General features: G+C 46.0%; 1 protein-coding gene across 2 annotated transcripts in view; it reads left to right on the top strand.

Moving 5' to 3' along the window:
- The window catches only part of SESN3 (sestrin 3), a 145,673-nt gene that overhangs the window by 101,203 nt on the left and 21,460 nt on the right, over nucleotides 1-23,010 (top strand). For both annotated transcript variants that reach the window (XM_068266836.1, XM_068266835.1), the window contains 4 exons: nucleotides 3,945-4,139; nucleotides 6,023-6,205; nucleotides 8,268-8,504; nucleotides 9,552-9,699. In XM_068266836.1, the coding sequence (XP_068122937.1) occupies nucleotides 3,945-4,139; nucleotides 6,023-6,205; nucleotides 8,268-8,504; nucleotides 9,552-9,699 (763 nt within the window). The remainder of the gene's footprint in view (nucleotides 1-3,944; nucleotides 4,140-6,022; nucleotides 6,206-8,267; nucleotides 8,505-9,551; nucleotides 9,700-23,010) is intronic.

Below are 23,010 nucleotides of genomic sequence, written 5' to 3'. Positions count from 1 at the left end.
CTCATCCAGGCACAACTGTTATCCCTACAGCTAAGTTAAAAGCCGGGGTTTTAGTTCACAGAAGAATGCATTATTTTGCTTAGTCACCTACACTGCGCAGAGGTACCTAGGTAAACATAGGTGTCCTAACTCTGGCCCTGTAACATGCATAGTGCAGAAATGCAAACACACTCATTGCATCAAACCTATCAATGGATTAGGAGCACACATCCTGACGTCCTCTCCTGGGACAGACGGTGCATCTTACCAATCGCACAAGGGAGCTAATGTAATGTATCCATGCGCACAATGCACATACACCAGCATAACACACCGTGCATGCACACAGCTGATGCTGGTGTATGTGCATGGTGCGCATGGATACATTACGTTAGCTCCCTTGTGTGATTGGTATGATGTGCCATCTTTCCCAGGAGAGGACATCAGAATGTGTGCTCCTAATCCCTAGATAGGTTTGATGCAATCAATGTTTGCATGTCTGCACCATGCATGTTGAAGGGCTACAGTTAGGACACTTACGATTACCTGGGTACTTCTGCGCAGTGTAGGTGACTAAGCAAGAGAATGCATTCCTTTGTGAACTAAGACCTCCTTTTTAACCTCCTTAGCGGTAACCCCGTGCTGGACACGGGGTAAGCCGCCGGAGGGTGCCGCTCAGGCCCTGCTGGGCCGATTTACATAATTTTAGCTGCGTGTGCATAACGATCGCCCCCGCCGATTCGCCGCTATCCGCTGCGCCCCCCCCCCCATGAGACCCCTGCGCTGCCTGGCCAATCAGTGCCAGGCAGCGCTGAGGGGTGGATCGGGACACCCGCTGACGTCAGGACGTTGATGACGTCCGTGACGTCATCGCGATCGTCACCATGGCGACGGGGAAGCCCATACAGGGAATCCCGTTCAGAACAAGATTCCCTGCAGGGTAAAAGCGCCGGCGGCGATCGGAGGGGTAGGAGGGATAGCGAAGGGAGGGGGGAAGCATGTAGCTAGCGCTAGGCTAGCTACATGCTTTAAAAAAAATGTATTGTACCGCCAAGGGGGTTAACTAAGCTGTAGGGATAACAGTGGTGCTTGGATGAGTGAATCTATGAATGCATTTGTTTGAATATTTGCATGCAAGTGTGCAAAGGGTTACAGACTTTCTACTGTGACCTGACAGGGACTCTTGTGACATGACAGGAGTCCCTGATGGTCTCTTGTGACATGACAGAAGTCTCTGCTGGTCTATTGGGACATGACAGAAGTCTCTAATGGTCGATTGTGATGTGACAAAAGTCTCAGACGGGCACATTTTGGACTAGTCCATCTCTTCATGGGAGAGTCTCAGTATTACCTCTATTCTTTGCTGTTAGATCAGCTTGAACTGTTTTCTTACATAATCTCACCACCCTCCTCCTTTGAACGGAGCTGTTTTGTCTACATTAGTAAATGAGCGCATTATGCGCCTGTGTCTGTCAGGCCTGCAGATGACGGCGGCTGAGAGATCGGCATTTTTTAGCTTGTGAGCACAGATTTTCAGTTATGAGTCACTACAGCTTTGTAAACAGCTTCATTCCCCCGAAGCATCGGGAATTGGGCCAGGAGGGAGAGAGAGAGCTTACTGGTTTTACATTATTTTGCATCTCCCCATGTTTTTATTACACATTGCTGGAAATCTTTTTCTTTACTTTCTTGTTCTGGATTTATTTTCCAATTGATTTTTTTAAAAAATTGCAATTAATTATTTTGTGAAATTTGAAGTTGGTTGATGAGATAAATTTGATTGAATACAAATCCGTATCCTCAACTGCTGCATTCAATTGGTCCATTTCCAAAGTGCATCAGCTTGCACAAAATAAGCATAAAATTTGCACCAGTTGTTTAGTGACTATCCCTATTTAAATTTTTTTATTTCAAAGCGGACCTGAACTCAGAACTTCCTGTCTGCTCTAATAGATATGCAACAGCATAACAACCTTTAAAGAAAAACATTTCTTTGTTGCAGCTGATAGAAATCCTGCAATATATCTGCAGTGTGTCTACTTCCTGCTCTCATAGAAGCAGACACAGGGTTAACATCCTGTGTTTATAGATTAGCAGCTCTGTAGTGGCAGAGGAGATTCCTGAGCTGACAAAGCTGAAAAGATCAAATTACACTGGTGATTAGTTACAGATGAGGGGGAATTAGATAGGCTAAACTCTCGAAGTACACACAGGGTGGATTTTCTTTTTCTGTCCTGTGCACAAGTTCAGGTCCACTTTAAAGATAAATTATTAAGCGCAGCATTTCCTACTGAGATTATTCCTGTTTAACATGCACCAATAAAATACTCTTCCCCACTTTTTTTTCCGCTATTTGCGTCAACACGATGCAATCCACGAGGACATCTGATGTCCCGGTCTTCACGTGCGATCCACAGCGGAATCCTAATGTATGGTTACCAACAAAAACACTCACACATTGACAAGAAACTGACAATCTATTATACTCAAATCAATCTTCTGAAAAATTTCCAGAAATTTCCCACCACTCCCAATTGAGTTTTATCGAAAAACAATAACGGGAAATTCAGTCATGTCTCACTCCAATAAAAAAATAAGCTTTCAATTTTTCTGTACAACCGATTTTTATCAAGTCGCCCTAAAATTAGGTCGTGTGTGTGTGTGTGTGTGCCCTGCAGACCATAATGCCATTGCCAAGAGCTTACCATATTCTCTCCATGTCCCTACAGTATATAAATTGTTATATGTTATGTTATGCTACCAGTGTTGGCCTGCAGAATGCAAGATCTCTCCATGTTCCTATAGTATGTACATTATGTTATATATAGGGGTGGGTAGGCTAGTTGTCGGCTACCAGCGATGGCCTACAGGGTGCGAGAGGTTTCCATGTTCCTGGAGTATGTACATTATGTTATATATATAGGGGGTGGGGCGGCTGTCTGTCTGCTACCAGTGTTGGCCTACAGAAGGCGAAATCTCTCCATGTCCCTATAGTATGTACATTGTTCTTTTTAGGGGGTGGGCAGGGTGGCAGGCCAGCATCGTCCTACAGAATGCGAGATCTCTCCATGTCCCTATTGAATGTACATCGTTATATTTAGGGGTGGAAGGCTGTCTGTCTGCTACCAGTGTTGGCCTACAGAAGGCAAAATCTCTCCATGTCACTATAGTATGTACATTGTTATATTTAGGGGGTAACAGGCCAGCGAACATGAGAGCTCTATTCATGTTCCTATAGTATGTACATTATTATATTTAGGAGGTGGGCAGGGTGGCAGGCCAGCGTTGGCCTACAGAATGCGAGATCTCTCCATGTCCCTATAGAATGTATATTGCTATATTTAGGGGGTGGGCAGGGTGGCTGGCCAGCATCGTCCTACAGAATGCGAGATCTCTCCATGTTCCTATAGTATGTACATTGTTATATTTAGGGGGTGGGAGGCTGTCTGTCTGATACCAGCGTTGGCCTACACAAGGCGAGAGCGCTCATGTTCCTGTAGTATGTACATCAGCCTTTTTACCCTGGAGGAACCCTGCAAACAATGTTTTGATCTCGAGGAACCCCTGCAATGTTTTAGCAGGAGGCGTGGTCTTTAAAAGTAGGTGAGGCTGTTAATCTCACTACCTCCTATTACACTGACACTCATTATACTGTGCTCATTACTATTCTTACCCCAATTTAGTGCTTATTGTTACAGTACCCCTATTATAATGTGCTCTATTATACTTCCACCACAATGGGGTAAAATGCCAAGGAACCCCTGCAGAGTACTCAAGGAACCTTGGTTGAGAAAGCCTGATGTACATTATGCTATATATAGGGAGTAGGGAGGCTCTTAGCCTACAGATGGCGAGATATCTGTGGAATCTGTTGAATGCGAGTCTGTTGTCTGTCTTAATTGTAAATCTGATTATTACGAGAGCCGCTTGTTGAAGTTCTTCAGCGTTTGTTCTGTCTCCTTCAGTTTGGCCAAACCAATGATGTTACGCTCATCAACCGTCTGGTGGAAGAGTACAGCACGTCGGGGCGCCTGGACAACATCACCCGCGTCATGAGTTTCCACACCCAGTACCTGGAGTCCTTCCTGCGCACCCAGTTCTATATGCTCCGCATGGACGGGCCGCTGCCTTATCACTACAGACACTACATCGCTATCATGGCAAGTACTCCCTTCCAAATACTTATATCTGTCTATCCAAGATATTTTTTCTTTTTCAGAGCTTGCAAATATTGAATAACAGTACTGTATCCCATTGGTTAGGAACAATATGGCAATTTGTTTTTAAATATTGTTTTCCACTTATGAGCCTGATGCACTATGCTGCTATGCTGGCATGCGCAGGGAGCGCACTGTAATTTTACCGTTACCAAAGCCGGGAGTCCATCACACGGTAACCCTTTAGTGCCGCAATAACAGGCTTATCTCTCAGCATGCAAATAACAGAAAGCTTCCTATACTGCATAAGATAAGAACACTATGACCAAAAGGTAATGGACTCCACCCTCCCTTTGAAGAGTTTACACAGTGATGTTAGCCTGTTGTCTAAGTGATGTTTGCTGTCTAGGGACAGTGAGCTGTGGCAGTTGGGAGGCAAAATTTAACACTGAGCTGGGTTAAAAAAAAATGGCAGATGTTAGGTCATTTACTTTTGGCATCACAGAGAAACAGTAAAGATGGAAACCAGCAGAAATATTATTTTCTTCCTCCCCCAATTCCTTCCTTGTTAGTTTTGAAACTGAAAGTGTTACTGCTTACTAACATAAGACCAGTTCTCTTTGTGCATGCCACCTGCCTCCACCTCTTGAGCGCGTCCCAGTGGCTGCAGCTCTTGAGTGCTTTGAGTCTGATGGGAGAAAGGCGCTATACAAATGTTTTTATCATCCCCTTTTCCCTAATAGTGCATCAGGGAGAGTCTGTGTTTCTATTGTGTTAAAAGCCCTCCCACAGTGTGATGTCATGACCGTTTCCTATCTGTGAACCTGTTAGCATGCGGAAACATAGGAAGTTGCCGGAGTCCCTCCGTGCACTCCTCTCAGTGCTGCTGCTGCTTGGGAGGTCTGTCCCATTCACTTGCACGTGTTCCGCATGGTTATCGCTACATCCCGAGGTAGCGGTAATCCCCGGCCGCATCCCGCTTGCGGTAATTTTTATGAATGGGCATTTTGATACTTTTGTTAACATAATCACCGCACAATGCGGTGATTTATCGCTCTGCTCACGAATGTCGGCTTTTCTTGCGGAAAAGGCCTTTATGAATACACATTTTGCTTAGTTGTCGGTAAAGTCATCTGTTTTCAGCATTTCGGCATGCGGGAATGCTTTATGAATCGAGGCCTATGTCTAAAAAAACAGGGCGTTGGAGTTTTGGAGTTGGAGTCGGCAATTTTGGGCACTAGGATTCGTGGGTTGGAGTCTGAGTCGTTGATTTCATAAACTGAGGAGTTGGAGTCGGATGATTTTTGTACAAAATCCACATTCCTGTTGAGTATTAGACTAAGGAGTTGGAGTCAAGGAGTCGAGTCAGAGCCATTTTGGGTACCTGGAGTCAGAGTCGAAGTCGTGGTTTCATAAACTGAGGAGTCAGAGTCTGAGTTGGAGTTGGAAGATTTTTGTACTGACTCCACAGCCCTGTAAAAAAACAAAAAAAACCTTTTAGCCTATGGCATTGTTAGATAATGACAGTTGGTGCTGTCTAGTTTTCTCTTGTGTGCCAGTAGTAAAGATGATAACCTGCAGGCTGATTGTGGATCAGACTACAAGAACGAATTACATCTATTTCTATTTTTTAACTTCTCACTTTGCAATGTATTGATTTATTTTTATTTATTGTTATTTTTCGGTAAAGTTCCTCTTTAAATTCCTGCTATCTCACTTTGGTGGAGGCTTGTCGCAGTATATGCTGACGTCAGTCCCTGATTGAAGCAGTTGCAGAAAAGTAAAATGAGTGGGCGGGATCACAATCTGGCGACAAATATAACATGTTGTGACTCTGCTGATTATGATGATTGATATATTCCCTGTGTCTGTGCTTCTCCTTGCAGGCCGCAGCCCGGCATCAGTGCGTCTACTTGATAAACATGCATGTAGATGAGTTTCTGAACACAGGAGGATCACAAGAATGGCTGAATGGCTTAGAGTACGTGCCGCAGAGGCTCAAAAACCTCAATGAAATCAACAAGCTTCTGGCGCACAGGCCGTGGCTAATAACAAAGGAGCACATAAAGGTAAGAGAAGGTGATGAGGACTGAGGCCACCACATCTACTGTGACTGCCATGCCACAAGTACATGCCAAACCCACACAACAGGGTTCAGCACCCTAGATGGAACGCGTGGCTGATAATTGATTGTGCGAGCAGGGTGCACGTTTTAAATGGGCGCCATGGTAATTTGGGAGCTGGAAATGGTGCTAGTAAAATATCTGTATAATTACAATATTTTTACTTTGCCTAACCTCACCGTATTCTTAAACCTTTTCTCTATTGATGCCTAACCCTAACCAAACTCCCCTCCCCCCAACTGTTACCTAACCCTAACAACCCTCCCAAACTATGAACCTTGACTGACCCCACACCTATGCCTAACCCTAAACGCCCCCACGACTGATAACCATAATGACCCTCTCAACCTATGAACCCTAACTGACCCCAGACCTATAGCTAAGCCTAACTGACCCCATCCCAACCTATGCCTAACCCTAACCAATCTCGCCTACTGATACCTAATCATAACAACCCTCCCACCCTATAAACACTGACTGATCCTATGCCTAACCCTAAATGACCTCCCTCTCAACATATGCCTATCCCTACCCAATCCAACCAACTGATGCCTAACCCTTACAATCCTCCCAACCTGTAAACCCTGACTGACCCCACACCTATGCCTAACCTTAAACACCCCCACGACTGATAACTAACCATAATGACCCTATCAACCTATGAACCCTAACTGACCCCAAACCTATAGCTAACCCTAACTGACCCCATGCCAACCTATGCCTAGCCCTAACTAATCTCGCCTACTGATGCCTAACCATAACAACCCTCCCACCCTATAAACACTGACTGATCCTATGCCTAACCCTAACTGACCTCCCTCTCAACATATGCCTATCCCTACCCAATCCAACCAACTGATGCCTAACCCTTACAATCCTGCCAACCTGTAAACCCTGATTGATGCCACTCCTATGCCTAACCCCAACTGCCCCCCCCCCCACACACACACACCCATGCCTAAACCTAACCAACAAACCTCCCCCCAACCCCTCCCGACTGATACCTAGCCCTAACGACCCTCCCAACCTGTAAACCCTGACTCACCCCCTCTTAACCTGCGCCTAACCCGAAACGACACCCCCCTCCCACAGCCCTTCCAAATCAAACCTAACTAAACTGTGGCTACAAATATAGGGCACCTGAGGTACCGCAGTACTTTCAGCGCCAACATAGGCTAATCGCGGCTGTTAACACTGGTGCCTATTTTTTCTGGTGAACAGGTGTCCTCTGAGCTTATTTAAAGATCTGGAATGCAAGAACTTAAAAACAGTAATCCTCAGGTACATGGTTTTCTTCCTTGCTGCATCGTGATGGTTATCAGCCTGGTGACGCCATGTCACCCCAAATGTTTTATGTTCCTCAGTGCTGGTGTATTTTTGCTTTATGCAGGGAGAAGGAGGAGAGCGCCGGCACTGCTGTCAAACACTTTATTCAAGATATCATTGCAAAATACAGTATAAAAATGTCCTTATAAAAAATTGCAACACATCCCATAGATGACTGTGAAAGGTGCAGGGGGTGAAGAGCCTTACGGCCGTTTCGCGCGTTTGCGCTTCTACGGAGGCTTCTCTGCATATAGATACCACTCTTGCCTGAGCACGCTGAGGACTTACAGTACACACACCACAGTATGGGACTGTGCTGCCCCCCTCCTCCTCCCTGTATGGAAGACGGCCACTGCAGTGCCAGCATTTCTGCTCCTGTTCTTTTATGACATCTTGATAGCATTTTTGCTTTACTTGCGTGTATCCGCGTTGTATTTCCGCATTCGGGTCCCATGTGACTGCCGGCGATATAGCAAGTGGGGCGAATGTGTGACGTCATACGCCTGACTTGATGATTATTGAATTGGATGGTCAATCAGCCGCCAGGTCAATAGATGTTATGTTAGGCCATCTTAACTATGCTTCGTCATACTCCATTCATACTTTGTGTGCCAGGACTGCAGTCTGCTTACTTGTAAGTGTGGTTTCCTGGATATTTACTGTTATCCTTCTGCCTCCCCAGAAACTGGTGAAGACGGGAGAGAACAACTGGTCGCTGGCAGAGCTGGTGCATGCGGTGGTACTGCTGGCTCACTACCACGCATTGGCAAGCTTTGTCTTTGGCAGCGGTATCAATCCAGAGAGAGACAGCGAAACTTCCAACGGACCGAATCAAGTGTTCAGAGACAAGTTCTGCGTCTGTGACCTGGCCAATCACAACAGTATAGAGAACACCAGCCTGAGTAGTAACAGCACTGAGGTGAGTGGGGAGCTTGCTTTGTGCTTAGTCTCTTCAGCTAATTATTCCATTACACTGAATGGAACATCCAATTAAGTAAACTGCTAGTTCACGCAACACACCATCTCGGCAGCCTACAGACACAGAAGTACCCCAGCTGGAAGTACCTGCAGTGATGTTGCATGGCTGCAGCAGCCCCAATGTATGCCAGGAGATGTAGTTCATTAATGTGATTACATCTCCGGGCCAAGCGGTGTAAGGACTACATCTCCCAGCAGGCACAGGGACAGACTAGATGGAGACCTGCATATAGACGGAGGGAAGACACTAGCCTTCCTTAGGCAGTTGAATGCTTGCAGTAAGCAAAAGGTCTCCCGTGCAATTCACTTTCTCCTGAGTTTTCTCCTGGACGAAATTGTCACACTTTGTCATAAAACGCCTTTTAAACCCCCAGCAAACAAGGAAATACTCAAATAAATCTGTTAGTACATTTTCACAGGACCGTAGCAATAGGGGTTGCAGAGGATGCGACTGCATCGGGGCCCTTCCCTCAACTACAGTATTCGCTCTCTATTGGTCCTGTGCTCATAATAATCACTTCTATAGATACTTTGAATAGTAGGTATCATTAACAAGCTGTTCCCATCCCCTTCTTGCACCTTTGACACTGTAGTTGCCATTGACAGGTTTTGGTGCGCTGTATCAATTGTTATGTATAGAGTGCTTGGGGGGCCCTATTGTTAATCTTGCATTGGGGCCCACAGCTCCAAGAGAAGATGAAAATTATCACCTAGGAGATAACTCAGGAGAAGAGGTTAACTTCTTGCCGACCGCTCCACGCCAATTGGCGTGAATACGGCAGCAGCCCCAGGGAGGCTCCACGCAGATTGGCGTGAACAGCTTCCTATAGGGCTAGCAGGAGATCGCGTGCGTTGATGCGCGCGCATCTCCGCTTGGAAGGCCCTCAGTCTCTTCTATTCCATTCTATGTGAGTGCTTCAAGAAGAAACGAGAGTTTGCAGTGAGCCAACAGAGGGCTTCGCTTTAAACCTGCTGTTCTGATTGGCAGATTGACGACTATGAAAGTGAATTAGAAGCTTTGATGGAAAAAATGAAGAAGCTTCAGGAAGAGCGCGAGGAAGAGGAAGCATCGCAGGAAGAGATGGCCACCAGATTTGAGAAAGAAAAGAAGGAAAGTCTCCTGGTTGTTTCTGGAGGTAATTGTTTAATGTTTGCAGTACCAGTAGGCACTCGCCTTCATAGGCTGATGCTGTATATGGGATTGGGGCTAATGCAGTGTATGGGGAAAAGTGCTGCATATGGGAAGGGTGTGCTGTATATGCAATCAGGGGGGCTATATTAGATGAAAGTAGCTTGGCAGTGGCCATGTATGAAGTATCATATAATACTGATGAAAGACCAGCTATCATGGGCGGATTTGAGGCAAGGCCATAAAGGCCATGGCCTAGGGCACCAGGAGGCAAAGGGCGGCAAGTGGTCTGTGGCCGCCCTTCTTCCGCATAGCAAAGCAGTTGAGCACAGCACTGGATGTGGGAAGCACAGTACGGGGTTGTTTAAGACCAGGGGGGACACAGTGGGCAGGGTGGGGTTGGCAGTGGGCCTTGGGCGGTACAAATCCAGCCCTGCCAGCTATAAGACCAACCATTCCACACATCCGCTCACAAACGGCTGCTCAATATAAGTTTGTTCCGCAGCCTCTCCATCAGATACAGATCTGTGTCCACAATCTCAGCCGCATTAACCTTGGGCTGGTTATACATTAAGTCATGTTAGAACGTGATTCCATAATACACGTTATATGAAAAAGAGAAAGATATTAGCAGAGTGTTTGTGCGCACGGAGCATGTTCAGCAGAGGCGGCGGCTCAGCAGCTCAGTGTATTGGCTGTGAAATCATATCTGTGGAGCGCGAGACACGTTCAGACCTCTGGATAGATGACTGACCTTGAATAAGTCACTGTTTCTTCATGCTTGAGCCTGGAGAGCAGCTGCATGCTGTGCGCTGTACCTCGTATATCTTGTATATCTGTGTTCCTCAGCAGAAGAACATTTATATTGTGCTTTTCTCCTGGCGGACTCAAAGCGCCAGAGCTGCAGCCACAAGGATGTGGTTGGTTTACTGAACAGGAAGAGTACCTAAATTATAAATTACAGTTTGCTTTAAACCTAATAATTTGCCAAGATATATAAAATCATACATGATAAAGTGTGATTTTCTCACCCCCAGTGTGAAATTGGGCCCTGGCCTTTTTTTCCCTTTCTAAACCATAGGTGCAAAGGATGCTGGGGGATTGATGTCATAACTCCACCCCTCATGTCCATGTTTAGGCAGATAGACATCAGAAATATGAATTATAGCAAACAGACATGATAAGACAGGCTGCTGCAGTTTTCCTGTCTCTTCTCGCCTCTGTGACAAGAGAAGTAATTTGATCCAGACAGGCAGAGAGCAGGGGAGGGAGGGGCAGGGGAGTTAACCAGGCTGAAAAGGAGGGCACAATGCTTTAGCAAGGTTTATTTTCAGGAGAAATAAGAAAGTGCTACTTACAGATATAGATGTGAGTCTGTTCTATCCACTATGATGTACCAGATATAAACTTTATATGTTCATCTAACTCTACACAGTGCATAGACTACATAGATGAATTGCCATTCAGACCTTTTTTGCTGGAGGAGGTCTTTAACCAGTACACTATCCAGCCACTATGGGGTAACCATGTGTATCCTGGCCACACTGATTGAATAGGATGGGATTTCCCTGTGTATCACATGCAGGAAGAGATGTCACTGTTCATAGGATTGTGCAGTACATACAAAAAAAGTGAACACACTTACTAATATGGCTTCCCCGCAGGCCAAGTATAATTGTGTCTGTGAATTTGCATGAATTATATGTATCCCACAGCAACTGTACCAGTACTAAGGGCTCCCTGACTACTCAACCAGTGATCTTCCTGGTGGATTGACACAGCCGTGTTCTGGCAAGGAGCATTGTTCTCTGTACTCACCCTGCCCAGTCAACCCTCCTCTACACCCACATAGCAACTGAAGGCTAGCTACTCGTCTGTACAGCTTCGCCCCACAATATCGCAGAGGGATAGAGTCCCAAACCCTGCCAGGCGACATTCCTTGTGCCTGTGTACGAGGCTGTAGCTACGCCTGACAGGAATCCAGTGAAGATGGAGGGCGTCAGATGAGGAATGGTGGGAAATGGGAAGGGTGTAGAAGATTTACCACAACATTCAAGATTGGTTGATGTGGCGGTGAGGAACTGGTTAGGGGAAGACCAGGAGAAAGATGTTGCTGTAGTCTATGCGAGATATCTTTATTATTTACACTCACCTAAAGGATTATTAGGAACACCTGTTCAATTTCTCATTAATGCAATTATCTAATCAACCAATCACATGGCAGTTGCTTCAATGCATTTAGGGGTGTGGCCCTGGTCAAGACAATCTCCTGAACTCCAAACTGAATGTCAGAATGTACCCATGACCACCATGTCCCATCCTCTGATGGCAGACCCACGCAGACACAGGGGAAACCTATAAACTCCATGGAGATAGTGCCCTGGCTGGAATTCAAACCAGGAACCCAGCGCTGCAAGGCCAGAGTTCTGTCCACTACACCATCATTCTGCCTGCATCCCTCAAGATGTCCGAGTACTCCTGACAAATGAGGAGATTGTAGTTTGCAGTTACTGCACAGGTAGACACCCATCTTTTTGTTTTTAGATGATGGGGCTGCTTGTGATTCTGGCCTCCATTTTCTGTAGGGAGAAGGTGACCAGGGCTGAGCTGTCATTTCACACAAGTGACATTTACAGCTTTTCAAAACACTGCTCTTATCTACTATTTGTCAGTCATAGAAGTCGGCCTGAGACCGCGAGCAGCCTTCATGCCTGAGGTTCTGCCTGATGTCAGGATTTTCTTAGCTGATTATTTACTAAAGAAAAACCTGTGCGTCCGGATTTTCTGTTTCTGCCTGGTCGGGTGAATGGCGGGACTCGGGTCATGCAGCCAATCTCAGCCCTTCAGAAAGAAACTGTGATAACCACTGTTTACATCTCCTCAGACTCACAACAGCCCCAGTGCTTTTCCACTGAAGCAATAACCTTTTCTATAGGAAACACTTCTTCATACTCTCCATGGTGCTGTAACTGTAAGGACTTCGTGGAAGAATTCAAAAACACTAGGTTCTTTTTGTAGTCACGCTTTCCTGTTGGGATGCCAGAAGTGAACTTACATGATAGAATAGTAAAGCTGTCCTGCATGTGTACTGGGTGGAAGCCTCGCAAGCCCCTATTTTTAGAGTGGCAGTTCTTAAAGAGGAGCTGTCAGCCATACTATCTCAGAAAAAAAACCACATATATAAGTAGATAAATACTGTACTTGCTCTACTTAAGTAACACATGTATTGCACTGTCCACGTTTTGATTTTAGTGATTTTTTTCTACAGTAAAAAAAAAAAAGAGAAAACCCTTTTGAGCATTTCCCATTTTAACTGTGGCTATTTTGAAGCCAATCCTGATGTCCTTTCCTCCTTTAACTCAGCATAAGAAATATTGGCCAATCAGAGAGGAACAGAGGTGTGGGAGGGGAAAACAGGAGGGAAAGAGGCTTCAGCCAATCAGGCTTCATTAGTTAAGTCTGAGGGGAAAGTAGAGAAGCAAAAAAAGACAGCCCAGCATGCCCTGCAGCTTCCTTTGTGTGTACCAAATTTTGTGTGTACCAAATACGAGTCAGGTAAACTGGGGAATGATCATTTATCGACAAGAAAAGTAATAGGGATTTTACTTTTTTGATTGCCTGTTAGCATCCTAATTCTTTTTTTACCAGATAAAAATAAAGAATTGATTTTTTATTTTATGCCCGACAGTTACACTTTAAAGAGGAACTGTAACCAAGGATTGAACTTCACCCTAATCAGTAGCCGATACCCCCTTTCCCATGAGAAATCTTTACCTTTTCTCAAATAGATCATCAGGGGACTCTGTATGGCTGATATTGTGATGAAACCCCTCCCACAGTTTGATGTCAGGACCTAGGTCCTGACCGGTTCCTGTCTGTAAACCTTGGTGCATTGTGGGGATTAATGGCTGTTTCCAACTACCAAGCAACCAGTATCTCCCTCTGTGCATATGTACTGTATATCTATAAAAAAAACAACCTTTTAGCCTATCGCAGTATTTGTGGGCGTGGTTATAGATAATGGCAGTTGGTGCGGTACAGTTTTTTTTTTTCTTGTCTGCCAGTAGTAAACATGATTACATGCTGGCTGATTGTGGATCAAACAACATGAACAATTGACATGGCTAGTATCAATCATTTCTTGATCACTTTTGATATTTTTCCCCTCTTTTCGCTAAAGTTCCGCTTTAAAAGACAACTGTAGTGAGAAAGAAAATGCAGGCTGCCATATTTATTTCCTATTAAACAATACCAGTTGCTTGGCAGCCCTGCTGATATATTTGGCTGCAGTAGTGTGTGAATCGCACCAGAAACAAGCGTGCAGCTAATGTTGTCAGATCTGACGATAATGTCAGAAACACCTGATCTGCTGCATGCTTGTTTAGGGTCTATGGCTAAAAGTATTAGAGGCAGAGGATCAACAGGACAGCCAGGCAACTGGTATTGCTTAAAGTGTAGCCGAGATGAAGCTCGGGTACCAAGTCAGATACTTAGAGAGTGGGAAGCCTCAGGATCCTATTGAGGCTTTCCCCTGTGGTCTGCTGCTGATCGCCCCCCCCCCCCCCCCCTTAAATTGGCCCTAAGACATAATGGACATATGACTATGGAAGGGATTCATTTGTGAGCCCCTCTGAGGGACAGCTAGCGACAAGACTATGTACTCTGTACAGCGCTGTGGAATATAGAAGCACTATAGTAATACTAAATAATAATTCTGGAATGAAATTCGCTATGGCTAGGAATGGAGACAGAATAGTCACTACAGAAACTCCTTACTCAGACTCTAGAACATTGACTGTTTCAGGGGATACAACTGCAGGGTTGCTGGAATGCACAACTGTGTGCTTTGTGGAGTCTGTCTAGGCACACTTCTGTATGGAAACTTGTTTCTTAAGGTGCCCATGCACTACGCGATTTCCCGCCGATAGACAGCAGATCCGATCACTGTGATCGAATCTGCTGTAAAATCGATAATGCCAACGCTTATGCTAAAATCAATTCAAAATCTGTGTGCAGCGTATGGGCAGACATTCGATTCCTCTCTGATCAGATTAGATCAGAGAGGGATCTAGCTGTTGGCCAATCTAGTGGCAATCGGACAGTGTATGGCTGCCATTAAGGTAGCCATACACTTATAGATTTGCAGCAGATTCGGCCATCAGATGGGTTTCTGTCAGATGCCTGTCAGGTTGAATCTGACAGGAATCTATCTGATGTGTGCCACACACTAGGAACAGATTTCCAATAGATTTCAGGATGAAATACACTCACCTAAAGGATTATTAGGAACACCATACTAATACGGGGTTTGACCCCCTTTCGCCTTCAGAACTGCCTTAACGCTACGTGGCATTGATTCAACAAGGTGCTGAAAGCATTCTTTAGAAATGTTGGCCCATATTGATAGGATAGCATCTTGCAGTTGATGGAGATTTGTGGGATGCACATCCAGGGCACGAAGCTCCCGTTCCATCACATCCCAAAGATGCTCTATTGGGTTGAGATCTGGTGACTATGGCCATTTTAGTACAGTGAACTCATTGTCATATTCAAGAAACCAATTTGAACAGATTTGAGCTTTGTGACCTGGTGCATTATCCTGCTGGAAGTAGCCATCAGAGGATGGGTACATGGTGATCATGAAGGGATGGACATGGTCAGAAACAATGCTCAGGTAGCCCGTGGCATTTAAACGATGCCCAATTGGCACTAAGGGGCCTAAAGTGAGCCAAGAAAACATCCCCCTCACCATTACACCACCACCACCAGCCTGCACAGTGGTAACAAGGCATGATGGACCCATGTTCTCATTCTGTTTATGCCAAATTCTGACTATCGAGACTCATCAGACTAGGCAACATTTTTACAGTTTTCAACTATCCAATTTTGGTGAGCTCGTTCAAATTGTAACCTCTTTTTCCTATTTGTAGTGGAGATGAGTGGTACCCGATGGGGTTTTCTGCTGTTGTAGCCTATCCGCCTCAAGGTTGTGCGTGTTGCGGCTTCACAAATGCTTTGCTGCATACCTCGGTTGTAACGAGTGGTTATTTCAGTCAACGTTGCTCTTCTATCTGCTTGAATCAGTCGGCCCATTCTCCTCTGACCTCTAGCATCAACAAGGCATTTTCACCCGCAGGACTGCAGCATCCTGGATGTTTTTCCCTTTTAACACCATTCTTTGTAAACCCTAGAAATGGTTGTGCGTGAAAATCCCAGTAACTGAGCAGATTGTGAAATACTCAGACCGGCCCGTCTGGCACCAACAATCATGCCACACTCAAAATTGCTTAAATCTCCTTTCTTTCCCATTCTGACATTTAGTTTGGAGTTCAGGAGATTGTCTTGACCAGGGCCACACCCCTAAATGCATTGAAGCAACTGCCATCTGATTGGTTGATTAGATAATTGCATTAATGAGAAATTGAACAGGTGTTCCTAATAATCCTTTAGGTGAGTGTACATTGGAAATCTATTGGAAATCAATCTAAATGCATTATTGGACCATTAGATTCAGTGCAACTCTATGGGCCATCAATCTGCTGCCAGTAGCAGATCAACCTAGATTTTCCATACCTGTCAAATAGATCAAATCGATCAAAATCGTCCACAAATCGATCGATCGTCTGATTTGATAGAATTGATTTCCGATCAATTCCATAGAATCGATCGAGCAATGGCTGAAATCGACCAGTGTATGGGCCCCTTTAGAGTACAGCTTGTATGCCTAGATATGATGAGTAACACAAGACTCTTCTAGATTATTGACATGAATATTGATTGAATCCATTATCTGCCTTGGTACCATGGAGAGTACATACTACAAACAAAGGGGAGGGATACAGATAATACAGACACACAACATTTGGCAAGGTACAGTCAGTATGATTGCCCAGCCTGTACAAACTTGTAATCTGCTCCACTGCTTCTCAAACCTGTCCTCAGGTCCTGCCCACTGCACAGGCTTTATGGATAGCCACACAAGTAGTTGGTACACCTGAAAATTGAAAAAAAAAAAAAAAGATACTAAAGTATATGTGTCTGCTTATTTCCTGTGAATATATGGTGCACGTGTGGTTATTTCCTGTAAGTGTCTGTTGTGAATCTCTTGAGATTGCAAGCTCCAAACATTCTCTTCTCCTGTGAGTGCCTGCTGTGAGCGTTCTCGTCTCCTGTGAGTGTTCTCATCTCCTGTGAGTGCCTGCTGTGAGCGTTCTCGTCTCATGTGAGTGCCTGCTGTGAGCGTTCTCATCTCCTGTGAGTGCCTGCTGTGAGTGTTCTCATCTCCTGTGAGTGCCTGCTGTGAGCGTTCTCATCTCCTGTGAGTGCCTGCTGTGAGCATTCTCATCTCCTGTGAGTGTTCTCATCTCCTGTGAGTGCCTGCTGTAAGCGTTCTCATCTCCTGTGAGTGCCTGCTGTGAGCATTCTTGTCTCCTGTGAGTGTTCTCATCTCCTGTGAGTGCCTGCTGTGAGCGTTCTCGTCTCATGTGAGTGCCTGCTGTGAGCGTTCTCGTCTCCTGTGAGTGTCTGCTGTGAGCGTTCTCATCTCCTGTGAGTGTCTGCTGTGAGCGTTCTCATCTCCTGTGAGTGCCTGCTGTGAGCGTTCTCATCTCCTGTGAGTGCCTGCTGTGAGCGTTCTCGTCTCATGTGAGTGCCTGCTGTGAGCGTTCTCGTCTCCTGTGAGTGCCTGCTGTGAGCGTTCTCGTCTCCTGTGAGTGTTCTCCTCTCCTGTGAGTGCCTGCTGTGAGCGTTCTCGTCTCATGTGAGTGCCTGCTGTGAGCGTTCTCGTCTCCTGTGAGTGTCTGCTGTGAGCGTTCTCATCTCCTGTGAGTGTCTGCTGTGAGCGTTCTCATCTCCTGTGAGTGCCTGCTGTGAGCGTTCTCATCTCCTGTGAGTGCCTGCTGTGAGCGTTCTCATCTCCTGTGAGTGCCTGCTGTGAGCGTTCTCATCTCCTGTGAGTGCCTGCTGTGAGCGTTCTCATCTCCTGTGAGTGCCTGCTGTGAGCGTTCTCATCTCCTGTGAGTGCCTGCTGTGAGCGTTCTCATCTCCTGTGAGTGCCTGCTGTGAGCGTTCTCGTCTCCTGTGAGTGTCTGCTGTGAGCGTTCTCGTCTCCTGTGAGTGCCTGCTGTGAGCGTTCTCATCTCCTGTGAGTGCCTGCTGTGAGCGTTCTCATCTCCTGTGAGTGCCTGCTGTGAGCGTTCTCATCTCCTGTGAGTGCCTGCTGTGAGCGTTCTCATCTCCTGTGAGTGCCTGCTGTGGGCGTTCTCATCTCCTGTGAGTGTCTGCTGTGAGCGTTCTCATCTCCTGTGAGTGTCTGCTGTGAGCGTTCTCATCTCCTGTGAGTGTCTGCTGTGAGCGTTCTCATCTCCTGTGAGTGCCTGCTGTGAGCGTTCTCATCTCCTGTGAGTGCCTGCTGTGAGCGTTCTCATCTCCTGTGAGTGCCTGCTGTGGGCGTTCTCATCTCCTGTGAGTGTCTGCTGTGAGCGTTCTCATCTCCTGTGAGTGTCTGCTGTGAGCGTTCTCATCTCCTGTGAGTGTCTGCTGTGAGCGTTCTCATCTCCTGTGAGTGCCTGCTGTGAGTGTTCTCATCTCCTGTGTATGCTGGGTGTTGCCATTTCCTGTGTCTGCTGTGGGTGTCCTCTGTATATGCACGTATCTCCTGTGAGTGCCTGCTCTGAGTGTTTATTTCCTGTGAATATATGCTGCAAATGTGGTTATTTCCTGTAGGTGTAAGTGCTGGAATCACTTGAGAGTGAAAACACTGAGTGTTCTCATCTGTGAGTGTATGCTCTGTGTTGCCATCTCCTGTTGTCTGCTGTGACTTTCTCATCTTATGAGTCTTGCATGGCTCTATAGAATCGGATGCAGCCAGTACTCTTATGTACGTGCCCTTTGTGGCGCATCATCCTGATCTCATCTCTCCTTTGGACATCTTGCAGTAGCTGGCTGGCAGCTCGGTGAGCAGGAGACAGAGATCACGGCTGAGTATTCCGCCTGGTCGAGATAGAACTGGTTCCTGCTAACACCCTAACTCCGAGCTCTGTTTACTGATCACAGCGCTGATACCCGCCATACACTAACATCATCATTTCACACAGAATGGGCAGCACTTTCCCAGGATAGCAACGCTGGATCTTCAGCCATCAGTGGTGCTGCAGCACGTGCCAGTCTAGCCCTAAGGGTGCTGCACATGTTAACTAAACTACTTTCTAAATCATTGTTGTTGTTCTTTTATTTCTACTTGATTAATTTATCATTGTGCTATAAACCCATCTAAATCCTAGCAGCAAGATTGCTGGGAGGGTTTACACCCCCCCCCCCCCCCCCCCACGGTGTTTATTTTTTTTTTAATCCCTCCCACGCCCCAGCCAGCCAATAATGGCGATCGGCTGTCATAGGCTTCTGCCTATGAGAGCCGATCGCTCTCATATGCCCCAGGGGGACAGTACAGTGCTGCTGCAGATCGCAGTGCTGTACATGTAAATAGACGGCGGTTTCGCCGTCTGTCGCTCGGAGACTGAAGGCTGGGCGGATCTCTGCCCCCCGAGTAGGAGATGCGCGCGCAGCCTGCGCGCAATCTCCTACAAACTGCTGCCCCAGTACTTTACGCCGATCGGCGTTAGGCGGTCCTAGGGCTGCCGCCACGCCCATCGGCGTGACGCGGTCTGCAAGCAGTTAAAAAACTGTAGCAAGAGGTATGTGAAGGCTGCCATATTTACTTAAAGGGAAGGTCCGAGCAACCTAAAAATAAAAAATCCACTTCCCTCGAGCATCCTCCAGCCCCTCCGTCCTGTGCCCTCGCTGCTGCTCCGGTGGCTCCCGGTCCCCTCCGGTGCAGATGCCGACCTCCCTGGGTCGGCTTCTTCTGCTCTCCAGCATGCGTATTACTGGTTGCGCTGACGTCATCCGGACTGTACTGCGCAGGAGCAGAACTACTGCGCCTGTGCAGTACAGTCTGGATGATGTCAGTGCAGCACTGAGATCCGGATGCGCAGTGGGGATCCCGGGCCACCATCAGTGAGTGAAGCTGCGGTGTGGGAACAGGACGGCAGGGGCTGGAGGAAGCCCCACGTAAGTGGATTTTTTTTATTTTTATAGTGCTCGGATGTGGCCTTTAATTTTAAGCAATACCAGTTGCCTGGCTCTCCTGTTGCTGACTCTTATACCTTTAACCACAGACCCTGAACAAGCATGATCAAACCTATCAAGTGTCTCTGACATTATTGTCAGATCTGACAAGATTAGCTGCATGCTTGTTTTTGGTGTGATTCAAACACTACTGTAGCCAAATATCTCAGAAGCACAGCCAGGCAACTGGTATTGTTTAAGAGGAAATACATATGGCAACCTCCACATACTGTAACTCTTGCTACAGTTGTCCTTTAAAGTGAACCAAGCACCATTTTTAGCACTCAGGGCATCTCAATAATGTGGCTCATTTATTTTAAAAAATCAATTTACGTCGTCTTTTTACATTTTAAAGGTTTAGCAGAGGCTCATGTTACCCTACTTCTGTGGAGAGCAGAAATTTCAGGCAGCTAAGGACTGATGTAATTATTGTATTGCACACATTAGCAGAGAGCAAACAAAGGCTTTTTTTCTGTATTGTATTAGAAAGAGGTCCTGTTCACTTGTACTACTTTTTGTTCCCTGTGGGAAAGAATTGTTATGGCTGCAACTCTCTTCTTCCTCCAGTGAGTCCTTTGATGGGAAAGAGGGATTCTGCGATTTGATGCAGGGGATGTAGGAGGCGCAATTGCTTCCCAGTCAGCTGCGGTTCCTCTGGTGTCGGCCTGTAGAGAGAAGGTGTAGCCTAGGAGTGGGAGGTGGCTTTTAGGACACCTAGCAGGCTCATGGGCAGCGCTGCACTGAAGCACGCTGGGGCATTGTCCCCCCCCCCCCCCCTCCCCCCCGTCCCCCTGCTCAGTAACATACAGTTCTGTGATCTGTACACACAGGAGCAGCTTGCTAGTAAGCAATTTGCTAGCAAGCAAGGATTAAAGCATGCCAGCCAACTAGCCTAGTACAGTACATCTTTCATAATTGGCCTCATTATTTGGACAATTTGCTCTGCTCAAAAGAATCTTGAGTTCTATTTGCAATGTTTCCATTTGGTTCCTATCATTGCTGAACTAGTGAGCCTCAATTTTATCACCTGAGTTAGGAAAGGGATATCTAAAGCTCATCATACAAACATTGATTTTGATCACCCTAACGAGCCCCACCAGCCAGCCATCGTAAGCCCCCCCCCCAAAAAAAAATTTAAACACGAGCCGCCACTGAGTAGGCTTTTGGGGAGAAACTTGGGGAGAGAGTTTTTGCTTTTGCCCTGTGATATGCACTTTCGCATCCATCTCTATTTTTTGTAAAATGCAGTTTTGATGGGTTAATGAAGCGGAGGGCGTGAAGCCAACCTTGTGACCAATCTATTAACGCCCACTTGTTAGCAGCCAGCAACAGCCATATGGCGCTGGGTATCGGACAGCTTGCAAGGAGCGGTCTAAGGATCGCCACCAAGGTCACGTTCAGTCAGTCGGCGGTAATTGGCTCCACGAGTTACGCAATGTAGCCACCTGCCTGGGCAAGGATACAGGAGACACTTTCTCTTTATTTGCTTAGAAACAAATTGTGAGCGCTCTGGAGAGTTGCTTGGTTACAGCAAACACCATTCTGGATCAGCGTCAGCTGCCCACCTCCCCTTCCTACATAGACACTATTTCATAACACTTGGCATCTCCAGACCTTAAGAGCAAGTCTGATGAAAACCTAAATCTCTTAATCGGTACCAATGTGTCAGCTTTTTTCCTTCCAAAACACTGGTTCGGTATACTAGGAGATAAAGCAAAACCATGCTGCAGAACTCGGGATGGCTTTTGTTATTGCAGCAAAAAGTCCTGTCACAGGAATGTATGAGATCTGCAAAAGTCCTCCAGAAGGTGAGAATGGTCTAGGGTCCGTGTTCACGGCGCTCATCCAAGTTTCTCTTCCTCACCGCACAGACCAGGCTCCTTTAGCTGTCTGTTATGGGAAGCTGCAGTCTGGAGCATACCCGCCTGCTAGAGGACTTCTGTAGATCTCATACATGTCTGGAATGGGACTTTGCAGCAGTAACAAGTAGCTAAAGAGGGTGAGGGAGCTTGCCTTGGTTTTATTGGGGGTTTTGTATACACTGGATTTGTGAAATCATTTTATTAAAGAACGAAGATGAGTTTAAGATTGTTGAAAGTTCAGATCAGATAGGGATTGATCAGTTTGCCACATTGGGTGGTAATCTATACCTGTATAGTCACATTTAGATAGTTAGCACCAGCTATGAAATAACCAAGCACCAGTGTCCAAATGATTGCCAACTTCTGGAGTGTTTGGAGGCCACTGGCCTCATTGGAGTCTTCAGTGCTTCAGAGGAGTTTTCTACTCTTTCTCACATTGGTACCGGGCCACAAGCCTGTCTGCGCTCTGAAGGGAAATTCTTTCCAGACATTTTACCACAGGTGCCCTCAAACTGGTCTGCAGAAACATGTCAACAAGACAAGAAGACTGGCATGTACCACCAGAGCTTCATTCGGCACTGCATAGAACAGGGTCTAAATCCTTGTATCCATGTAATATTTAATTTTGTTATTTTAAAAGAAGATGCAAAAAACTGCTAAAAACCAGTTTTCACCGTTGTCATTGCAGTGTATGGAGTGTTGCTTGACGAATGAATTTATAGACCAAGTTCTGGCAAAAACAAAGCTCAAAATGTGAAATGTACATCTGTTGTTTTCAATGTTATTAAGTGTCTTCTTTGGCTCACAAAGTCCTAATTAAGAATTTCGCCAAGGTTCTCTTCAGTGTCTCAGCTGTTGTTGTTGTGTATTTATATAGCGCTGCTGTCTTCTGCAGCACTTTACAGAGCCTAGAGAGCTGTTACACGCTGTCCATCACAGGAGTTCCAAACCATCATATGCCAATGTCCTTTCATAATCTAAAGCTGGCCATACACTGGTTGATGTGACCAAGCTGGCCATACACTGGTTGATGTGGAAAAAAGATAGATACCTCTCAGATCATAATCGTTCAGACAGGGGGATTATTTAATACAATTAAGAAGTGCTATAATCGTTCAGGAATCTTTAGAAGTACATTGTTTTTATCACTTGCCTTGCACCATACTAAGATGTAAAGTAGTTTGTATACCTTTTCAGTATATTGTATTTTGCTCTGTGGAAAACCATATCTGACATGCCCAGTGATGCCAACTAACAGCTTTCTATAATGACAAGTACCATTTAAAGAGTCCATCACAAAAGTAGCGTTCAGTCTGAATTCAAATGATGTA

This window comes from Hyperolius riggenbachi, chromosome 2, assembly GCF_040937935.1.
Source record: "Hyperolius riggenbachi isolate aHypRig1 chromosome 2, aHypRig1.pri, whole genome shotgun sequence".
Taxonomy (NCBI): Eukaryota; Metazoa; Chordata; class Amphibia; order Anura; family Hyperoliidae; genus Hyperolius; species Hyperolius riggenbachi.
This window is presented reverse-complemented; position numbering and strand designations above follow the sequence as displayed.